The sequence below is a fragment of the Vidua chalybeata genome, chromosome 2 (genome assembly GCF_026979565.1).
Source record: "Vidua chalybeata isolate OUT-0048 chromosome 2, bVidCha1 merged haplotype, whole genome shotgun sequence".
Classification (NCBI taxonomy): Eukaryota; Metazoa; Chordata; class Aves; order Passeriformes; family Viduidae; genus Vidua; species Vidua chalybeata.
This window is the reverse complement of record NC_071531.1, coordinates 78,412,390-78,436,776: the sequence shown is the minus strand read 5'-3', so window position 1 is coordinate 78,436,776 and position 24,387 is coordinate 78,412,390. Positions and strand designations below refer to the sequence as shown.

Here is a 24,387-nt window from a genome sequence, read left to right as displayed (position 1 = left end):
ACATACACATTAATCTCTAAATAGCATTTAAATAAGGCTTAACAGATATGATTATTAGCTACTGAAAAGTGGTATGGAATGCATGACAATGAAAAGGATTTTAGTGGGGGTTTGGGAACCAGACAAGGAGAAATGTTGCCTGAGTGACTGGAGAGAACTGTCAGGCTTGTGACATATATTGGAACAAGTAGTGGATTCCAAAAGTTCTAAAAGACCCAACATTAGATAAATCTGAAATCTGAACCTAAGTTTTCAATATCACTAACAATATTGAGGAATCATGCAACTATGCACATTTCAGAAAAGATAAAGAGCCAAGAACTATTCATACATAAGAATACCCGTTGAAAATTGCAACCTATATGTACAATTTAATCTAATGAGCTTTTCAGTGGTAATAGAATTTATTGTGGGACTACTCTCAATGACTTCCCATTGATGCTTCCATTTCTTGCTTTTATTTCTCATCAAGGTGTTCCCAACAAATAAATGGGCCAAAAAAAGTTTCCTTATTAATAAAAGCACTTTTCCCAGTCTCACTCTATGATAGATCCAGTATTTGCTCTCTGCTTCACTTTATCCAAATTTTCTATGATTTTTTAATCATAAAGAAGTCCATATAGAGAGATTTACTTCTCTATAATAGGTCTTCAGGTATAAAAAAGCTCCAAAACTTTACTAATGCACCAGTATTTCACATCTGTAAACAGCAACATTTCCTGTTGACATTCAATTTCGAGTTCAATCTATATTTAAAACACCAGTAACTCCACAGTTCCAATCCATTCTACACTTCAGCAGCTCAGTTGTCTTTATACAAGAGACTCATCAGAATGCCCTGCAATGGGCATGTTTAGCATTAATGGGCCTGTTAGCAGGCACATCCTTTTCATCAAAGCATTGAAAACCTCTAAGTGAAAGGACCACAACTATTTTTAATGACCTTTCCCAGATCAAGTCACGAAGCAATACATCCTGGTGTGAAAATGTCAGTGGGAGGCTAGCACAATAAAATCCAAGGTAAAATATAGCCTTTACGCCGTCATTAAACTGTTCTTAAACTGTAGATGCAGTCAGCATCAAGTAACAGGAGCAGGATGACACTTCATACACTTGTGATTTTTCTGCTTTCTTCCTCCCTATTATAGTTTTTTTCATCCCTGGAAGTGTTCAAAAAGCAAGCAGACATGGCACTTCATGATACGGTTTTGGGCATGGTGGTATTTGGTCAAAGACTTAATGATTTTTGAGGCCTTTCCCAACCTTAAGGAATCTATTATTCTATCATCTTGCTGTCTTTTCTCCTTTCATGCTACTGAAGGTTTTTTCCCTTAGGAATCCAGTGAATTCCTCCTGCAGTGAAGCGAAGCATCTTTGAACAGTTCAGAGACCTTCAGACTTTCCTCAGCTCCCTTCTCATTAGTCCCAGTGCAGGGTACCAGTGGACTTCACATCTCCTCAACTTAAGGCATGGGACCATCTACACAAATAGAAACAAACTCCTTTTTCAATCAAAAGTTGGTCTATAACCTGTACAAATATAAGAGGCAGGAATGTAAGAGCTGAAGTTGGAGAGGTGCCTTTCCAGAGGGCCTGGACCAAATCTGCATGTAGGAACAACAGGATCAATAAGTGGTACCACAGCTTCATGTGTTTAGTCTCACTGAGCACGCTGCAGCACTTCCAAACAGGGAGGGCTTCAAATTAATGACTGACAAAACATCTGAGGAAAATGAGCCTCTCCTCCAAACAAAACACCAATTTGTGTAAGAGCACTGGGCTGGCAGCCAGAAAACGATGTGTTATCATAAAACCTGCTCTGCCAAGGCCCTTTCTCTATACCTTCAGGCAGAAATAGGCTTTATGCATTGATTTTAACCCTCTTTGTAGAACTAACTGTTTCAAAGAGGCTGATAACCATAAACTAAAACACAAGAAGTTCCACCTCAACACGAGGAAGAACTTCCTTACACTGAGGGTGGCAGAGCACTGGAAAAGGTGCCCAGGGAGGTTGCAGAGTCTCCTTCTGAGACATTCACCCCCTCCTCCAGGCCCGTTCCTGTGTCACCTGCTCTACGTGACCCTGCCTTGGCAGAGGGGTAGGACTGGATGATGGTCCCTAACAATCCTGTGATTCTGTGATTTCAAGAATGATGCTATAACTTCAATATATTTTGGCATAATACACATTGCATTTTGCAGCAAGCACTCAGCACATTAAATAGAAAAAAGAAAATTATGCTATCTTACAGGGTGGATATAATTTGTATACATCAGAAAATAGAGGTTAAAGGGGTTTTCAGGATCCCAAGAGTGTAAGAGTAACTCAGTGAATGTCTGGATGTGCAAATTGTATCTGTAGCTCTCATGCTTCAAAGTATTTTTCAATAAAAGGTACAATCCTGGGAAGGAATAGAAAATCAAAGTTTTCTAGCATAGCAGACCACTCACTAAAAAGCAACACTGCCATTTAATTCTTCTTTCATCATCCTTGGGATATGAATATGTGCAATTAACCCTAGTAGACTGAACATGCACATTCACAGCAAACAACATAAGCATGTATATTGCAAATCTATTTTCTGTCATAACTTTATGCTCTCTTTTGTGATCCTCCACAGCCTCTCATTCCAAGTGGTGGCTGTTCACTACTTCTGTGTGTGTATATATATATATATATATATATATATATATATATATATACACTCCAATGATTATTCTGTCTTCACTTTTGTGCCTGCTTTTTCTGTTGCTCTTGGCTTTTGGGGCTTTTCCTGGATTTTGTTTTTACATATTGCCCTTTATTCAGTAAGAAAATTGAAAACTATTTGACCTTTCATTATTACCAAAAGTCCCCAACAAATCTCCTAAGTGTTGAACAATGATTGCCTGTGAAAAAGGATTAATGGTTTTTCCAAAGCTCTTTACTACCTGTTGCATATTTCCTTACAAGTTAAAAAGAACTATCCTAAATTGAAGTGCTCTTAGTAAATATAAAATGCATAGTAGCAAGTCACACAGGCCAAAAGTTCAGAAGGAACAAATATGATGCAGTAAAATATTAATCATCAAGGATCAACCCATTGTTTATCTGATCCTTAGTGGTAAGGAACTGCAAATGGGCAAATTGATACCACAGCATCAACTTTTGAAAAGGTTTTGGACAGATCTAAGGAATTAGAGAGTATATAATCTGTGTTCTGCTCTAGAAGAAAATTGCAAAAACTATACAAATGAATAAATTACCAGATGGATCATAAAGATGTGGCAAAAAAGGAATAATCAAACTGGATTGAACATAGCACAGACTTTTCAAGTCTCTCAATTCAAATGAGACAACAATCACAGAGATGAGCTTGGTAATTCTGCTTGGATTAAAAAAAAAATTAAAGCCATCCTTTACGGAAGTCTTTTAAATAAACTCTGCTCTCAGGAGGTAAAAGGACAGATCCTTCATTGATTTAAAAGCTTGACAAGAATTGAAAATAAAGATTAGTAGTAAAAGGCACTGTTTTGCTGTAGAAGAACAATTTCAGTGAAATCTGTTTAGAATCTCAATTGGCACCTACATAATTCAAAATACTTATAAATCACCTGAAAATAAGAGGAACCAGACAATGTTTGATGGGGATACTGAGTTATCCACAGTAACAAAATGAAAGACAATTGTGTAAGGCCACACAACAATCTTGTGCTGCTGGCTAATTCTGCACTAATTCCTGCCAATAAAGGGTGGGATTCACCTGCTTAATCCCATATGTCTTTAGTCATTTCCATGTGTTCAGTACCCTTCCTCAACTCAAGAACCCCTCTTGAAGACAGCTACATCCTCTCTCCCCTGAGCCCTTCAGAGGGGATGTTTCAGACACACTAGAGCCACTAAAAGGCATTCCATTCTAATCTCAGTGAAATTAAATATCAATTATTACAATCCTGACAACAATGGGCTTTAAGCAAACAATGATTATTCAAAAATAGTTTCATATACATTTATTTTCAAATTTATAAGAAACCCTGGTTTAAGTCCTGGTTTTTTGGTGTGGCTTTTTTTTTTTGTTTTTTTGGTTGGTTTGTTTTTTTTGGTTTTTTTTTTTTTGGTTTTTTTTTTACATAAACATAGGGTGAACATATTTACTTATAATTTATCCTTTCAGGCCACTTTTCAAGGTAATACATATTTTTCTGGGTGACTTTGACTTAGATTTACACTATTTTATCTCAATGATTGGCAGCTGATAAACATCATCTTCCAAATTCAGCTCATTAAGAGGATGATATTGATAGAGAAGATTAGGTTTTTTACTCGTTTAAAATAAAATTTTATTTTTCCCTCTTCCTCCATAGGTTCTTTAATTTTCCCTTGATTAAATGCATGAAGAATAAGACATCAAACTCAATGTCTGAAGTTCAGTCTTAAAGTTGTTACACGCTCCTTTATTTTCTCTGTGATATTACTCATGTTCCTCCTGATCTCAACTCACACTTACTACATTAAGTTCATGATTTAATCCATTTCAATTCTACCAAAAGTAAGATCCTATAGAAGACACAGCCTAAATATTTGGTGGGGGTGGTAGTGGTGAGGAGGGGTGTGTTGTCTTTTTAATTAGTTCCTAGAGAGCTGCCAAATTTGTTTTTCACAAATATCTCCTTTTTTTCTTTATCTCCTGGGTGGCTGTCATGCAGTGAAACCTAGTTCTTGATGCACTTCCACAGAAGCTTTTTCACTGGTCAATCATTCAATAGAGATTTGCCTCCTACCCTCATCATTCAAGGGCTTCCTATTTTCTCCACCTCATTCCCTATGTTGCCATTGTAAGTATATCTGATTGATTGGTCCCAGTTCATCCCTAAGTCCCTCTTCAACACATTTCCTGCTTCCCCATAGAGTATCCCCTCCCTTTCTCTTTTCCTTTAATTTCTTTCCCAGTCTTGACCACTGGCTTTCTGAGGACATCTGTTTTGAATCAGATATCACTAACTTCAGCCAAATTTGCTTCCTGCTATTTCCTTTAGTTGCACTGTCTCCCTTCCTTCTAGATTCCTAGTAAAAATATATACTTTGATTCATTTTTTTTTCCAGTAGAACAGATACAATATATGCCACTTTTGGAGAGCTTCCAATTATACAGTGGCAGAAAAAAGTGTCCATATTTAGTTCCAAGGAGTTCAGACAGATGAGATGATCTAACTGATTTGCATTTATTTGTCCAGATTACTGGCTTCCCTTCAATCTCCCAGTACAAAAGATCTGGTTTAGGGGAGTGTGTTATTAGATGTGAATGCTACTACTGTCTGCCTTTGATCTACCTGCATGCGTGACCTCTAAATTTGCTTTAGTCCACAGAGCAGATAGATGATTTGAAAGAATTCAGAAAACTACTCAGCATAATGGAATATTTTCAGAGCACCACTGTTTGTCAAGAGTTGTCCAATCTCTCTTCTTCAGGTGGAATTTAGCACCAAAACTATTTAAGATCTGTTATTCCCATGAAAAGTTCCACTTTAGGTTTTGGTTTTCAGGGGGATTGATGAGGTATTTCAGATGGGAGTTTTCTTCTACAGGACTATATTACTATATTAATGTCACAGCTTCCTGAATTTTTGGCCTTTACATTTCCTTGGCATACTGCTCTGAGACAAACTTCTCAGTCATTAATGAAAATATAAAGCAAGTCTGCATATAATACTGGTGCTGGAAATAGTGCATATATACAGTGCAACAGTGGATATATATGAGTTGAGCATCCTTACTCAACTCATATATATCCACCTGGGCACAGTCACTCCCAAGGGTCTAAGAAGTCATGTAGCAAGACTAAACTCCAAGCCAATTAGCATGAACTTTTTAAAACTTCCAGAGATAATGTAGCAAATCCTTAAAACCAGCAGGAGTTGTGTACCTAACTACTCTTGATGTTTTTGAAAGTCTATCTCTAAAAAGTACAAGCAGCAGCTAATAATTTAGCAATTCTATCAAAACAAGCAATTAAGTGTGTCTTGTATGATTTGTTCTCTATAAAAATCATGCTGTTTGTTTACCCAAACTTCTATTACCCTCTAGACTTTACTGATTTCATCTCCGGGTATTTACTCAATTATTTTATAAGGAATTGAAATCTAATTCATGAGCTACTCACAGTGACACCTAAATCTTTTCTCACAGCCAACCTGTCAAATTAAGATGATCAGTCAGTATAAAATAGACTATTTTTGCCAATGCATATTACCGTTCTTAGAGAGTAGAAAGTAACTGAGCTACAATTCAGTTAAATTTCATGTTAAGAGTTTGCTGAGCCTCGCAAATTGTTTTAAACTGCCTATCTTTCCTAACTTTCTGCTCTGATTTGACTGAGCCATGCAGTTTAACTACTGCAGTTCCTGACCTTTTCTTCTACAAATTAGCATAGGAATTTCCATCTGCAAAGGCAATGTGTGTCAAGAGAAATCCTAGCACATACACCCAGAAAAAGATAGTAACTTAAGTCCATAAGCATCACCTCTGCTTAACCTTTTATTACACTTCATCCACTATAATATATTCTACAATCAGGGGTGACTTGGCACCTGTTAGATGGTGATGCTAACATTGTCATACTGTCATCAATATCTCTGCCACACCTTGAGAAGGGCACAATGGAAATGGTTGCAGATCTATATAGCATGGTGATCCTAAGAGCTGCCTGATATGGCCTTTAGGTACTCATTTCTGCAATGCAGTTCATGAAAATTACAAATAACAAAATTCAGAAAAAGTAGCACGTTTGCTAGAAGCATGGGGAAATGCAAGTAAGAGAGGAGATAAATGGTTATATTTTTAAATTCTCTGTATTCTACTGCAAGTGCCTGCCTGATCTGTGCTTCTAAAAGAAATCACAATAGATTGCCGAAAGCTCTCAACCCTACTCCCATACCTAAATTCCCCTGATGGTAGGCAGGGTTGCTTCATTTTTTTCCCCTCAAAAGATGGATGAAAGCTGTGATGCTCTCAGTATAACTACATTGTTACGAAGGGAAATTCAGAGCTCAGCATAAGCTTCACTCTCGAGAGTACAATCACCAGCAGCAACAAATAAGGTTCAGACAGAGGAAGTCTCCATCCTCCCTCCATACTATACAACGGGGAAAATGTGGCCAGTTGTACCTGGAGAGATGAAGGAAGCTTCAGTAAAAAGGATGGGAAATGTACTTCTGGCAAGTCTGGTGCCTGAAACCTTAGAGAGATATAAGCAGGGGAGAAGGCAGGGATGGGAATGGACATGGGCTTCATGAACTTCCTACTTGGACTTGGAAACTTAAATTTTATCCAAGATGCAATTCAGTCACTAAATTGATTATGTGGAACCAGGACTTCATGGTCCTGAGATGCATCCACATCTGCTAGACTGGCGCTTTGAGAGGGTATTTCAGGGGTGCTCATCCTGGGTAGGGAATAGAGGCAGGAACAAGTGTTTTTTGTTATTCTTCAGCCTTTTCAATTTCATGGCAGCTGGGGTCTTCTGGCTCCTGTTCAGAAAGCAAGATAAACTTGAGACTTATGCGGGTGTGACAGTATCTTTAGTCAGTGAAGAACAAATAGAAAAAGTAAGTCAAGAACAAAGATATAAAGACTGAAGTGGTAAGAACTGAATAAAAAACTGTTAAAAAAACAACTAGCATTTAATTTCTATGCCTTTAAGTGAAGTTACTTTAAAGCAAAAAAGTTCTAACCACCTTGAACATTGACACTTTCAACCTGCATCTATGATGCATAGATTTCTGAAGTTGTTATTTCTAAAATTCAATTATAAAGTATGCTATTATGCCAATATTTTGGGTTTGCATTCAAAAACAAAACTCCCAAAACAATTAGCTTTTTTCCCACCTCTTGTCTTGTCTCCCCCCCACTCCCAAAAAAAATTAAAATGTTAAGTCCTTTTTAATACAATAAAATATGTGGTTTTCAATAACTTTTCTTTCATTCTCAGTTTCAAGATAAAAAGTACTTAATGCTGATTCTGAAAAATTACATATAGAATTTGAAATCATACCACAGTTATGCTGTACTGTATGTACAAATAGATCTCAAAGAAATTTGGGATCCCAAGGAAAGCAGAAAGCAATTTGTCTATCTAGCTTGGTGTAAGCCAAGGAACAGACATGATCATTCTTCTTACGGTATGTTGTAAGCAAGCCAGAACTCAGAAGTTCCCCTGGAATAATTCCTGGATGCTTTTTCCCAATCCCACTCTGCCTCAGACCAACAATGATGCTCTCCATTTTATGTAAATTCACCAGCAACAAGTACTTGGAAATGAACTGACAATTCTGTTAATTATCTATGAACCAGAACACAAAACAACTCCTACCCCCAACAAAGCTGTCCTGATTCTGTAGATTATCACTACTAAACAAAGTAAAACCAAAAAAGTGAACCCCCACGTCCAAAATGCCATTTGGAGGTGGCAACATAATCAGACATGTATGAATAAAGATGTCAAGATTGGTTTAGTAAACAGACCATTCAACAATCTCCATTTTCTTGGATTTTACTGCTTAACAGCAGTTAAGCACATCTAAGAACCCAATAAACATGCAGTATGGTAAACTACTACCATGAATGCTATGAATTCAAATTTTTTTCATTTTTCAGAGGTGATAAACTGAGGACACCTTTCTACTTTCATTTCAAAATCAATTTTGTCGCTGATTTTGCTGAAACAAAAAAAGGTCTTATTGAAAAAGACTACCATTAAATGGAAAAGAAATACTGTGAATAACTTTACAAGGGTTTCCAAGTTTCGTCTCAACCACTATGCAACAAATAATACTCAAAAAGCAGTAGAAAATAAATAAGAAAAATGGAAATATCTGCTCAAAGCCATTTTTTATTTTAGCGGATACTGAGTTTCCATAGAAGTGGTGTTGCAGAAAGTTAGTGGCAATTTGAATTCAATGAAGGACAGCTGAAAAAAAATAATTATTCAAATTGCCTCCTTAAATCTCTAAAGGCACCTTTCATGCACATATCGTGAGGGGGAGAAAATGCATAGCTGAGCAGATATTATTAAAGTAGAACATATACGACACTAGAAAACTGATAAGCAGTACCTGATAAGTAAAACCCTCTTTACTATACTTAAGAATGGATAAAAGTAAATGCCAAGATGTTATTATCAAACTAGTTCTTTATCTAAAAAAAAAAAAATGCAGGAGAGGATCCAAACTTCCAAGATTTAATTATTTTTACTATCAAGGGAGAGAGGGAGAAACCAAACCCTGCCCTGTTCCACTGATGTGAATCTAGATTTACATATATGATAGCAGAGTTTTGTTCCATTCATCCAATTCTTATTTTAAGGAGTTTTAGTCTAGTAGAAGCTGTAACCTCAAACTCAAGAAGCCATTAAACTCCTGATTGCTGGAAGCAGGAAAGATATTCCAAGGGAAATATTACTCTGTACTCTTACCAGACCTTATCTCTAAGCATCAACCATGGACTTCTACCATCTGCAGCGGTACAGAGATCCTTCGGGACTTCTGCTCTCTCTCCTGTGGCCAGTTTTAAGTTTTATGAACCATTTAAAGTGACTGAGTCTGCTAACACCAATGTGACTAAATTTGCTTTTTATCAGGCAGACCTGGGCTGAGCTTACAATCCTAAAGGCTCCACTGTGCAGAGATGCAACACATCAGCACACTCAGTTCTGTTTTACAGTAGCAGGACAAATCCAGACCGCAAATTCTCAGTTATTCACCGGGCTTTTTAGTGAGACCAATCTTTAAATAGCATGGTATGTGCTTTATCTTACACATTCATCCAGTAGCAGAGACCAACATAGGATGACAGCAGAAGTTAGAAATGTCTGACAGTGAATAATTTCCAAATTCTCAAGTGAAGTTTTCCATGACTGTGTTCCCTGTAACAGCAGATGACTGGGTTCCCTCTCCTGAGGTTTATCCCCCATCCTTTAACCCAGTATTGCCAATACTGCTACAGTCATGACATTTAAATATTTTTAGGTGGCTATCCAGTGTTAGAAATCACAGTTCTGCACTCATGACTGGCTTTTTCTAATTACATATTCTGCAAGGATAAACAGTTTAAAAATAGTAAATGTTTATCCAAATAGGAATATCCCTATGTACCTCAGAAATAAGGACATGGCAGGGAAGTAGAAAATGTGAGAGCTGTTCTGTGGGTGAAAAGAGAGCACCAAAACATGGAAGAGCACTCCCTTACCCATCCTTCCATTCCCAAAATATTTCAAGACCCAGGCTTCTCTCAGAAAATCTGACACTGGTGGCAGAGAAGGGAGTGACATAGCAGTCAGACTGAGAGGCAGGTGGCACAGCAAAAAAGAACAGGAGTGAACATTTTCAGGTTTAGATTAACTGGAGACAGGGACAGAGAGTTATTTATGCAGCAGAGATAAGTACAACTGGGGTAAACTCAGGAGCTGACACCAGAGGCACGAAAAAGGAGATACTGAATCTATGTATAAAAATACATATACATAATATATACTTGTGGGAGGAAAAGCTTCAACTTTCCTCTGGTTTTGCTTTTTCTTTCATTCTACAGCATCCTATTTTAGATGTTTCCACCATACATTATAAACAATTCAGAGGAATAGAGAATGTGTAGCCTCTAAATGAAGCTGCCCTGAAACTCAGCTCTGAGCAAAGACAGTGACATTGGAGCAGCTTGTAGATCTGACAGCTCCTGCAGACTGTCACTGTCCCCTTGCTCCTCAGCCAGAGCCCAGCTCACAAAATAATTCAGCAAAGGGGTGATCCAGGCCACCAAACTGATGTAGCAAAACCCTCTTCTGAAGTTACACATGTGATGGTGAATATTTTTTTAAATGTCCCTTTCCCTTTCAACAGAGGAGTAATATTCTGTTCTGTCATTCACTGTTCTTTTACAAAGTCCCAAGGTTGCTTCAAGAGCTAACCAGTTGCATGGCACAGAAAAGTACAAACATGTGATATCATGCATGGACTATTAGCTTTATTATGGGTTAATTGGGTTAATTACCCTCAGTGCAGCACTTGTTCCAGAGCTGATATGCTCAGTGTATCCCTACACAATGCAGTCATATTCTCCATCTCTCTGCTTCTCACCCTTATTTTTAAAATGGGAATAACAGCTTTTACCAACTTCTTCACAAGGATCTTGTGAAAACAAATTAACATGCTGAGATTCTCAGATGCTGAGGAAATCTAGTGAAGCATCCAAGGAAGGAGAGGTGGCCCTACTGTGGATTACATTAATAGCTACTGATAGAATGACTGACAGAATGCGTCTGAATCCATAATTAATGCTAAACCCTTCAAGCAAATATTTAGACCTGTGGCTTCACATAAGATGGTGAGTCTGGATGCAAAAAAGGCAGATGTCCACCAAGAAAAAATCCTGCAGGGTCACTGACACAAAGAGATGGATACTGAAGCTCCAAGAGTCACTAACAAACAGGGCTGAGCACCTGTTTTGGCAAGGCTCAAATCCCAGGAAGGGATGATAGAATTCAGGTCTGTTTGCATGGATAATTGAAGCTCTGGTTTTCAAAACCCTGAAAAGAGTACATTTAGACCTATAATTCACACTCTTCCTGTGACATGGAACTGCTTATCAATTATACGTTTTACAGGAAATTTATATTCCCTGCTTCCTTAGAGAACCCAGAACAAACAAAAAAAGCAAACAAATCCTAATTTGCATTTGTTCACAACTGAAAAAAAAAGTTTCAAACAGCAAAGAAATTAGTACTCTGCAGGGAAGAGTAATTTCTATCAGCATTCAAAGAAGCTTCTTACATTCATTTCTTGTGAAATGCCTGTGCAAAACCTCCCTGATATATAAACTGTCCCAGTCCCAGGGCAGGATTCCCATGCTTATTTAGAGTGGCATATGAATGATACCATCAGGGTCAAAGGGAAAACCCCCAAGTACTTCACAGGAGACATTCAGAACTTTCCAGGAATAAATCTTTGCAGAACACATTTGCTAATATGGCTGTTTATAGCCATTTATGTGATAAAGAGAGACTTTTAGTTTCCCAGAGCCCTTTAAGCGCAAATGACATTATACAGTATGTATGTACTGAATGAAAAATAGGACTTGCAATCCAAAAGTACCAATGAAAATGCCACTAAAACATATGGTCTATTATGTTAAACAGATTTTTTTCTAAGGTATTAAGGAAAAAGGCATTAGGTATAATACCAGATTCTGTGAAATGTTGTAATACCTCTACACAGCTTGGGCTGTGCCCAGATCCAATCCTATTTTCATTTGCATTTTGCCTGTAAGTCAGTAGCATCTCTACCTGTCTATGGATGATAGTAAGGTTCTGCAGAGGGATCCAGACAGGCTGGATTGATGAGCTGAGGCCAATTGTATGAGGTTCAACAAGGCCCAGTGCTGGGTTCTGCACTTGGGTCACAACAACTCCAGGCAGTGCTAAAGGCTGGGGGCAGAATAGCCAGAACCCTACCCAGCAGAAAAGACCCTGGGGTGCTGGTTGACAGCAGCTGAACATGATCCAGAGTGTGCCCAGGTAACCAAGAAGACCAATGGCATCCTGGCCTGTATCAGCAACAGTGTGACCAGCAGGACCAGGGCAGTGATTGTCCCCTGTACTGGGCACTGGTGAGGCCACACCTCGAATTCTGTGTTCAGTTCTGGGCCCCACACTACAAGAAGGACATTGAGAGGCTGAAGCATGTCCAGAGAAGGGCAACGGAGCTGGGGAAGGGTCTGGAGCACAAGTTATGAGGAACAGCTGAGGAAGTCAGGGGTGTTTAGTTTGGAGAAAAAGAGGCTGAGCTGGGACCTCTTTGTTCTCTTCAACTGCCTTAAAGGAGGTTGTAGACAGGTGGAAATCAATCTCTTCCCCCAAGTAACAAGTGACAGAATGTGAGGGAATGGACACAAGATGCACCTGGGGAGGTTGAGTCAGGATAGTAGGAAAAAATTAGTCACTGAAAAGATGGACAGTCATTGAAACAAGCTGCCCAGGGAAGTGGTGGAATCACGACTTTTGGAGCTGTTCAAAAGGCATGCAGATGACTTGGTGACTTGGCTTAGTGGTGAGCAGCACTGGGTTAACTGTTGGACTCCATAATCTTAGAGGTCTTTTCCAAGTTTAATGATTTTACGGTTCCAAAAGGATAACTATAATGAGATGTGTGTTTGGAGTACCTAGAAGGAAAGTCTCATACCTGTGCGTCTGTCGTACGTTAACACTTTGCCACAGACTTGGGCAACACTAAGAAAACCATGGGATACACCTTCAGTTCAGACACTGTGTCAGAGCTGGCTGCCCAGGTGTCCTGTATCATTAGTCAAGAGAAACACAGCCTCCCATAACCCAATCCATTAATATCAGTGTAAAGGTGAACTGTCCCTCAAATGTGTTTATAGCTCTCCAACAACATAAATCTGGACAGATGAATTTCACTGTCAGCATCTCTATCAAATACTGCTGATCAAGGCACAGTTTCTGGCTCTTTTCTGCCACAACTGCTTCTCCCACAAAGTTTCTTCTATGGATTTTTACTACAGCATGAGGCAAAATCAGGCTGCTTGGTAATATATAGTGAGATACCATGACAGAAGTTACCGACCTCTAAGGAAGAGTTCTACTTTTCCAGTTGAGCTCCCCTTCACCTGTTTGCTACATACACATACATTTTTTAAAGTTATATACTCAACTTCTTTGGTTTCCTATTAAAAAAATATTAGATCACTGCTTCATTTTACACTGCAGCACATCTAAGAGAAAAATAATGAAAACAAATTTGCTGACTTTACTGGGGACTAAAAACACATCTAAGCAGTCATAATAGCCATATTTTCTGGTTATTGCAGGTTGTAAATAAAGAGCAGAGCTAACCTGGGTTTTGTGTATATCACCATAAACCCAGAATGTTTGACTCACTCATGTTTGACCTTAGCATGGAATTTCCTATGTCAGGAGAGTGTGGCTTTTGAGTAGCAATACCCCTGGTATATAACCCCCAAGCTAAGTATAGCCTATCACAAAAAACTGTACTCTAACAGTGCTTTACCTCTGGGAATAATAAATAATAAATATTGTAGAAATTGGATGTGCACATTGGTTTTAAACTTCAGCAACACTGTCAAAATGCTGCCTGGCTAAATGAGCACTTAAAACAGAATTTTAAAATAGTGTCCAGAAGAAAATTAAGTGTTTAAATTTTTTTGCTCATAAACCTCAGAAGCTGCAATGATTTTAAGTAGTTAAATCTGTATTTGCTTTTCCATAAAAGTATCTTTAAGTAATTGCTCTCATAAAGATCAATACTAGGTTTCAGCTTAAACAAAATTTCTATAACCAAGTTAGAAATATTTTGCTCTAAATTATGCACTGCTACACTTCTGTGACTGGGACTGCTGCAGAAACATCCTGGTGCTTTCCATAAAACAAAGAAAGCAATAAAGAAAGTAAATATCCTATACATAATGTGTGCTTAATGAGATTACTCATTGTAAATAACTCATGCAAAATGTTTCCTGATGATGATGTTAAGCAGCTATGTGGGTCAGTCTGCAGATAATGGTTTTGAGCAGCTTAATGTTTATCATAAAAATTTTTAAATGTATTATCAACTTATCTTCAGGGTTTCTGAGCTTGTTTTGCAGTTTTGAAACCCTTCCCTGGGAATGGGAATGGGATGAAGGACCATATATGTTATAAATTAGGTATATATATTTCTTTATCAAAGGGCTATTGCCATTTTAAGAAATCTTCTATCCCAGTTCTTCCCTTCTATTTGAAAAAATAGTGACGTAAATGGCTTTGTTTGCCTTATCTCTCTAAAAATTTCCTCCTAAGCTTAATCCCTTCTGTTTACAGATACTCTGCTAACCTATGCCTCTATCTATCCAAGCATGAAGCATTTGCTGCCCTGCTAGGATGTGCTGTGGTTTGCTGTTAATCCAACACTACCTTAGCCTAGTAAGCCTAATTTTCCCCACTGAATCCGTAAATCAGATTACAGGAGAGAATCTTCAGCACCTCCAGCTACTGCCAACAATAGGAACAGCATGTTTTTCCCCAGGGAATGCTAAGGAGGGGTGGTGAAAACAAGAAGGAAGCATCAGAGAGCTATCCAAGAGGAAGGGGGATTTAAGTGGCTATTTTAAAAAGCGTCTTCATAGTTGTCAGTTGGTAACAGATGCAGCATTGCAGGGTACAGACAGACTTTTTTAACCACGCCTTTTAAAGAATTGGACAATAAACTGCATTGAGCACTGGACAAAGAGAGATACAGAAGGCTTAGGAATGAAGATCTGCAGGAATATAGAGATCTAGCAGAAATATGCATGGCATTACTTTAATACCTCCTTTAAAAATAAAGCTGGCTTTTAGCACTCAGAATTTTCCATTGCCATCAAACACTGGGGTGAAAGACAGAAGAAACACTGTTTTAATAGCTCTGTTCTCAAATATTTAACTTTATCCACAAAAAGCATTCACCACCACCTGGATTGTGAGTGAAATGCATTAGCCAACAGGGATTTAATAAAAAAAGTCTTAAAGCTTAGAGTCCCTGCAAAATGCATTTCTTGGAGTGCAGAGCAATCTGTTTATTTTATAGAGCACATCTACACAGGAAAGGATGGGACATCGTTAGGAGTCACAGCACTAGTCCCAGGAGACAGCTGACTCCTGCCAAACAGAGACTTCTATTTGTTTTGTGCTTAACAAAAGCAAGAGTGGTTTCAGAAACAATTCTTCCAGGTTCATAGCCCTAGACCAAATCAGAATATGCGCGTTTCAATGTTTCTGCTTGGCTCCATATCATGTCAGAACATTCTTTACATAGAGCACAACCACCAAAACTAACTTGCATCTTCCAAAAGTACAAATTTCTTTAAAACAACTCCTGTGAAGTGAACCACAACACAAAAGCCTCGATTTGTTTAAACCAGGAATGTTAATGGGTTAACTCTCCAATCAGGCAGGCTAAATTCAGAGTTTTGCAGGGCATTAGTGCATTCCTGTTCCTCCAGTGTTCCAAATAAACCAGGAAAAAAAAAAAAAAAAAAAAAACAACAGGAATAACTATATCCTCTGCATACAGATCTATCCCATGTAAATAAAACAAGAACATATGCAAGTTCAAAGAGGAGTGATACTTGCTCTCCTTGTGCTATGGATATAGGCAAATCAAGGGGCAGAAAATTCAGCTGCAGGGTTCAAAAAGTTCAGCTGAGAGTTCAGCTGCAGAGCAGCTTGGCACCTATGTAAATCTGCAGTCCATGAGCCATGGCAGCAAATACAGCTGCTGCATTTACCCTGCAAGTACCTTCTTTAGGTTCACCTTCCCTTAAAGTCACTGTCCCCCTCTTCAAATTGAGGGGGCATCTGATGCTGAATGAGGCTCTGCTTAAGGCATGTGCCAGATCCTTTATCTTTTGTGCTCACACCCCTTTTACTGCTCCTTCCTGCTGCTTCTCCATGACAAATGATGCCCAAAAGGGATTTCTTGGGCTAGAACAGAGGACCAAAGAGCTCTGCTGAGAATGCAGCAGGGAAATGCAGAGGGATCCTATATATGCTGCAGGGTGATCTAAGGTGAATGTTTGTGCTGAATGCCAAGCTCAAGAAAAGCTGTCAAGTGGGCTAGAAGGAAAGACAGCCCCAAATGTTTTTGCAACACAGGTGCAGCTTCTGACACTTCATTATCTTTACATAATGGATCTATCTAGCTAGTGAGCAGCCACAGTGATAGGGAGTGATAGTATAATAGAGAGCAGTACAGTGAACTTTTTCTGGAGTATTTTATATCAAACACTACAGTCCTTTGGAAGACATGACTACAAGTACAGACAAAGCCACCCTTAGGTAATTCCCTTGATTAAAACTCTCAGACTCAAAATGAATCTAATTAAGGACATTGTGAAGGCACAGAAAGTCAGTATGCACTTATGGCCTCTTTTGCAGATGGTGAGTTGCCAAACAGAATTGAGAACCTTAACTGAAAGACTCATCAATAAATTCAAACAGGATGGTAAATTAGGGATGGCAAAATTCAGACTGTTCCATAACAGCAATGATACCAGATCTCCTGGTTCTTGCATTATATGCAAAAGGCACTCCCAAGAGAGAACACTGCTTTTTACAAAAAATGCTGAAAAAGGAGGGTCCAGACACATGCCATCCTCAGTGACACAGACAGCACCATTGATGAAACAGGATACTTTTTCTAGCAGTTTGTTATTTCTTCGTTGTTCGACACTGTTCCCTCCACCACTGTTGAGAGACATCCAAACACATGCTGTTGTCATCTAATAGAGTTGTCACAACTGGCCAGATGTCTGCTTTTTTTTTTTACCCTAAAAGACTTTTATAGGAAGCAATATGCTTTGATGTGTCACTAGAAGTTTTCATTTCATTAATCAGCTTTCTATCAAAATGCTGATGTTTCACAGATATTTTTCTGTGATAAAGGCAAGTCAGCTAAAAAACACAGTTGAAAAAAAGATAGGGAAAAATATCGACCACTTAGAAGTTAATTTCTGTCTGATTTAATTTTCTCTAACTGTCTGCATTAGTCTCCCAGGAAAATAAGTCTACTCAAGTATAGTAAAATGTGCCTATAAATATGTGATACAGATAAGACAGACGGAAAAATCTGTTTGGCTGTGTAGAATACTGTTTGATAAAAAAGAAGCAGAAGGTACTTGGGAATTACAACTTATTTGCCTTCACTCCATTCAGCTTCTATAATCAAGAAAAAATATAGATAATAACAAGCTTCAAGTAGGCAATTACCTCAAGGATCACATGTTATACTCTAGAATCAAAAAAAAAAAATAGCAACCAAGTGAATGGATGAAATATATTCTAATAGAAAGTTGGGTTGTTGCTTTTTTTTTTTTTTTTTCATAGACTCAGAATTGTCCAGGTTAGAAAAGACCTTAAAAGACCACCTAGTCCCACCCATGGGCAGGAATGCCTTTCACTAGAGCAGCTTGCCCAAAGTCTCATACAGCCTAATCTTGAGCACTTCCAGGCATGAAGCATCCACAGCTTCTCTGGGCAACCTGTTTCAGTGTCTCACCAACCTCATAGTAAAGAATTCCTTTTTTATATCCAATCTAACTCTACCCTCTTTCAGCTTAAAAATATGACCCCTTGTCCTGTCGTTAAAGATCCTACTAAAAAGTTTGTCCCTGTCTTCCTTATACGCCTCCATTAAATGGGGAAAGGCCACAATAAGGCCTCTCTTCTCCAGGGCAAACAGACACTGTCTTTGCTGAAGAGGTGTTCCAGCCTTCTGACCATTTCCTTGGCCCCCTCTGGACCTGCTCTAACAGGTCCACATCCTTCTTAAGCTGGGATCCCAGAGCTGGATACAGCACTCCAGGTGGGGTCTCATCACAGCAGAGCTAAGGGGCAGAATCCCCTCCCTCACTCTGCTGGCCATGCTGCTTTGGATGAAGCCCAGGATACAATTGGCATTCTGGGCTGGGAATGTGCATTGTCAGTTCGTGTCCAGTTTTTTTATCCACCAGTACCCCCAAATCCTTCTCCTCAGGGCTGCTCTCAATTAATTTATCTCACATCTCACAGTATGTGCTGACACTGGTGATTATCTTGACTCAGGTGCAGCACCTTACACTTGGCCTTGTTAATTTTAATGAGGTTCACATTGGTGCACATCTCTAGCCTGTGACAGTCCCTCTGGATGGCATCTCCTCCCTCCAGCATAACAACTGCACCATTCAGCTTGGTGTTATCTGCAAATTTGCTGGAAGTACACTCAATCCCACTGTCATGTTGTTGATTAAGATATCAACTAGTATTGGTCCCAATATCAGTTTCCACTGTAACAGTTTTTAAAAAATAACACCTGAAGTTATTCTGATCTTAGACAATTTGTCATGCTTAGCAAGACAACAAAGTTCAATCCTCAGTTTACCATTTTTTGTGACACAGATATCTAACAAAAGACAAGCAAAGAATACTCAAAACACTTGTTTTTTACGGTTTAATAAACAAGTATACTAAAAAATGCCCAAGGCATTTTAAGCCACTATGTAAAAAGTCAGGTCATGATGTTGCAGGTCTGATTAAAAAGTTCCAGTTCTCAAAGCCTCACATTACCATTCTTGTGCTCATACTGCAACCCTCTTAATATAAACACAAAACAACATAAACCACACCACAAAGTGAGTCCAAAGTCTTTGAAAATGGAAACTAATAATTAGAATGAGTTAATAAGTCACTGGCCTTGATCCTCACCTGGTAAAAAACTGGATAGCTCAACTGTTCAATCGATATTTTTAAGCGGGTCTCATCATACAGATAAACAATAACATAAATAATTTTAACATAATATAAAGACAATCAAAAACCCAGAGCTTACAATCACTTGCAAGATTAGTGAGAGACTGAGGGAGAGTGACAACTTGAATTTGTTTCTCATTCATCTACTCATAAAAAGTGACAAGCTGATAGCTGTGGACCAACATCATGCTGTGGTCCAGAGCCAACGGAAATGTCAGTGAAATCTTGCCAATTCCTTAGGTGCAATAAATCATCATAGCTCTATTAGTCAGCCCTCTAACTTCCAACACCCAAAGATTTGGCTCTATCTGCAATGCATGCTCAGACAAGATATAAATCAAAGCAGTGTCAACTTTACCGCAGTTAGGTTTTTTTCTTCTCAAATATTACTCTGTCTTTGATAGTTAAAAGCAAATCTCACTGAAGTCATCTAATTTGCAAGAGGAGGAAAGCAATTTACAGCAAAAATTTCCTATAAACTCAGCAGACCAAGTTTTACTCATTATCCATCATCCCAAAAGCTGTTGTTACCTATGCTGGGCAAATTCCCACTTAATAGTCTGTAAAGCACATGGAATCATCAGTCTTTCTTCCATGAGAATGTGAAAAAGGAAAGATGCATCTCCTCTTCCCTGCATCACCACCTGGATCTGGACGGCTCCCAGTCACCACACTCAGCTGGGGCCCAGTTACAAAAATCAACAGTAACTCCGCACTCCATCATCACCCTATACCATGCTTTTCACTGATCCCCACTGCTCCAAGTTGAATGCATTAAATTCCTAAAGAGTCTGAACTTCTGGAGAAGCACAGCTAAGCCACAACGCAACACATCAGCAGTTTAGACTTCCCAAGGAGCTTGGTCTAGACTTAAGACTCATTAGTGTTCTTTCTCAAATGCCTTAATTATGTTTGCCCGCCCAGGGCTGCTCCAAGCACAGAGACTTACCATTCAGTCCCTCAAATCTTTGTATTAAAAGGCTCAAACTTACGGTAGAGTGCTGAATGGGTATCCAGGCAGGTGTTTCGACTGAGCATTTGTGAGATGGGCATCTGCCATGGCTCTGCTGCAAATAAGTGAAAAGGGCATTATACACAACACAGTACGTGCTGCAATCACTAGGCGCAATGGGCTCAATTCCATAGGGAACATCTAGGAGTTTGCTCGTAGTCATCACACCTCACAAAGCCATTTTCCACTGTCATGTAGGAAGAATAATCTGAAGTTTTCAGGACCAAAAAGGCCTCATGAGTTGTCTATTAATTTTGCATTGAAGTTCTGGATTACGTGGATGGAAATACATCCACTCTCAACCCCAGGCATGTGCCATCTGCCTTCCCTCCACAGTGGAGCATTCAGAGAACGGCGGAGCGTTAGTCAGGAGGTAGAGATTGGCTTTTTGCCCCCATTTCATGACAGGCTGCATTTTTTCCACTATGTCCTCTTTGACCCAGTGATAGATGCAGTCTGAAACATCCATAAGGGCTATTTTCTAGGAAGAGTAAGTATGACCCAAACTTTTAGGGCATGTTTCTTTTCTGAGCAGAATGTTCTGCTTGCTCCCCAGGTGGGTCCCTGGAGAACTTGAGCAGTTACCCAAGACTCCTGCAGTTCCCTGAAACTTTGCAGAGCAAAAAGAGTGAGGGGTTAATTTAAAGTCTAACATTCTACATGGCAGTGCAAGATGCAACCATCAGGCCTTCAGGCCGATCTTCCTGTAATTTCCCTTGCATTTGCTGTGATTCAATTACATTTCAGCCAAGGTTTGGAGCCCATCAGAATGAATTGCACAGCAGATTGGGTCAGACTCCCTGAAGAAAAGTTCAGAATAAATTCTGGTGTCTGCCACCATTACTCTCAGCATTTCACATAAGAGTCAAACTATTATTTAGCTCCCTGAATTGGAGGACTCTTGTAACCAGGTATTTTCCTGAAGCTGGAAGTAGTGGAAAAAAAAAGCTTTCTTCTTTTTATTTTGATTTAAGCCCAATATATCACAAGCAGCTACATTGCACCTTTCTTTTCCCCATGCTGAGAGTAAAGGAGAAAAAACTCTGCAAACACTAATGATTAGATTTCACACAATTTTCAGTTGAGTCTAATTTTAAAACTACTAGTGCTTTATTCTTAATCTCCAAAAAAAGTTAACATTTGTAAAGCAGTGCAGTACTACTTTTATGAGTAAAAAAAAAAAAAAAAAAGAAAAAATGTGGATATCAGATTAAACTTTGTATTCTCCACAACTTAACACTGGTTATCTTTAACATTTTCAATTAGACAACTTCAAGAAATATTCAGAAAAACAGCTAGCAAGCAAGGTTCATTGTATTTTTAGATGAAAGTTTAGAATGTCCTGTTTAAAAGGATTTGAAAAAGTCACTACTATCTACTACTATGGCACCAGAATCCTGCAGGTGTGTGTTATCTCCTGTAAGGAAGGGATGAATGCAACAGCAAACAGTGTAATCCTATCAAAATTATAAAACTATAAATGAATTATGATTAAAAAGATGTCAAGAAACACTAGTAATTATTTTTTACTTTAACAATTGTACACTTTCCTTCTTTATTCCAAGGCAAGTTAAAGGCAAAGAAATTAATAATGTGCTTTGGACTGAAAACATTTTTCTGATTGAAAAGCCTGATCTTACAGAGGAAAACATGTATAACTTTGTCAGGAGACTCTTCAAAAAGACTCCTCACATTTTTAACCTCTTAAAAATTAAAAGTTTTGCAAATTAAAAGTTCCGAATCACACAGCAGGAGGGGCTTATTCTCTTCAAGTACTCTTGTCTTTGAGATTCATACCTAAATTGTCCCAAGGCCTAGAATCCCCTGGCACTTGTGCATATTCAAAGGTCAAAGACACAGCAGTAACTGGGAATTGCTCAGAGGCAGCAGTTCTACAGAGTTCCCAATTTTTCAGGGCAAGAGCTGTGCTGGTTGTTCCTCTGGGATTTAGGGTGACCTGCAGCATTTGGCCTTGTACAGCTGGATATTTGAATTACTGTGCTGGTAACATGACACTGCACTGGTACTGTCTGTAAAATGCATGTAGTTCAAGGGCAAGGACTGAGAGCCTTTCTTCTACAGCTTTTTGGGGATTTAGAGTTGGATTATTTTTGAAAATTACAGCTTATTTCTTATTTGAATGATCACTTCTTTCTGTCTTGTGTAAAAAACAATGCTTGTCACACCTTTCATATCTTAAACCCTCACCTAGTTGAAATAAGTCTTCAATATAAGGTTGTATATCAGCTGCTGGTAACACTTTCCTTCCTAAATGCTCAGGGTTTTTTAATAGCCAAGAGCTCCAACATGTCACATCTAGAGAAACCAATTTTAAAAAATAGCCAAAAAGTCAACACTACATAAAGTATTCTGCAGTCATAGGCAATACAAGTAAGCATAGGAATAAATACATTGGCAAATATTTACAAGCTGTAGAAGGAATTAATTCAATTTGATTATTACTGCTAACATTTTCCTCAGCTTAGGAGTTTAGTAACCAAAAAAACTATAGACCTTGGCCCACCACTACACTGAAAAGGTAAAAATCTCAAAAGTGATGAGAATCCATAGTTTAAAACTGCCTTTCTTCAGACAGCCCTCAAGGAAGGACAGAAGAACCTCAGGTTTGTTTTTCATGTTTGCCAACAGTCGTATGCAAATATACCTTGCCCTGATGTTTGGGAGAATATGTTCCAATAAAAGTTTTCTTTATCTTTAATGGAAAGAGAGGGGCTGTTTCTCCATAGCTCATGAATGAGTGATTTCCAGAGTCTTGCTCTACTCCCTTTTCTTTGAGGATACTCAGCCTCCTGCACTAAGCTTCACCCTTGAGACAGCTCCAACAGTGATAGACACAGTTGATAGATACAGCCATCCAGGCAGAGACTTTATCACAGCTTACTGAAATCAAAGCCTTCAAAATACACAATAAGATCTTCAGTTTGTGTAATTTTTGTCTAAAGAGACCTTGGGATACAAAAGAATAATTTCCTTCTCATTGCTGAATTCAGCATCATTCACAGCTTTTTTTCTGGGTTAACACTTCAAATGCTTGATAAATTGCACAGCAATTTATCAGGAAGCAATGAAGTGATAAAAAAGTCAGATAGAGACGCTACCACCACAATCAGCTAGAGACTGTGCAGTTTCTTCTCTGGAGGCCCTGACACATGTAATTCCTTCCAAAACCTGTAGGTTTATCAAACCTCCAGAAATGCAGACCCCAGGGGTAACCAGCTGACAGAAAGGCTCCAATCTCAGGAAACAAAAAAACAAGGCTGCAAACCCTTTAGAGTCCATGCACAACACCTGCCTTCCTAGCAAGCAACCCTTAAGCAAGCTTTTTTCTTACATGCTTTTCTCAGTCAGGTGTTAAAATAACTGACTGCTACCAGCACTATTTAGGAGCATCAGTATAATGTATTTGGAAATACATTAACACAATGCAGAGTGGTAGCGCATCACTGCCCACAGCAATATTGCAGAGGGAAATAACTGCACACGGAATATTGAACTGGAAGGTGAGAGCTTTGTAGCACTGCACAAGAGAGGTTTCAGGAGACAGAGATGCAACTGCACCTCAGCAAGCTCTGGGTAAGATTTCAAGGAAATACTCCTCTTTTTTGTTGAGTGACTTCAAGAGCAAGTAGATATATCTTATTGCCACTTTCTCATAGGCAGGGACAGATTTTTATATACATAAAATACCAATATCAATACCAAATTTGGATGGCCAAATATTAACATGATTCTGTTTGGAGACACATTCAGAGGCAGATCTTAGCTCTGCAGGAAGATGGAACAAAATCCAGAGAGGATATTTAGGAATATAAAGGTTCAGGGATCATTGAACTGCAGGACTCTCTAAGATCTGACTCAATATTCTTTCTCTGAGAAGATATTGCTGATGAAAGTCAAAAGAAGTCACAGGTCATATTCCATTTGTATCCACTGAAATGGCTAGGAATACAAATAAAAAAAAATTGTATACAAATCCTTGAGTGAGGTCTCTAGTACAAAAGCATTGGCTGAAGTCAATCCCAGTGGAACATTCTCAGCTACTCCTAC

General features: G+C 38.7%; 1 protein-coding gene across 1 annotated transcript in view; it reads right to left on the bottom strand.

Moving 5' to 3' along the window:
• The window catches only part of DLG2 (discs large MAGUK scaffold protein 2), a 984,977-nt gene that overhangs the window by 799,489 nt on the left and 161,101 nt on the right, over window positions 1-24,387 (bottom strand). The window contains exon 6 of the mRNA XM_053935819.1: window positions 20,300-20,374. Coding sequence (XP_053791794.1) covers window positions 20,300-20,374 — 75 coding nt within the window. The remainder of the gene's footprint in view (window positions 1-20,299; window positions 20,375-24,387) is intronic.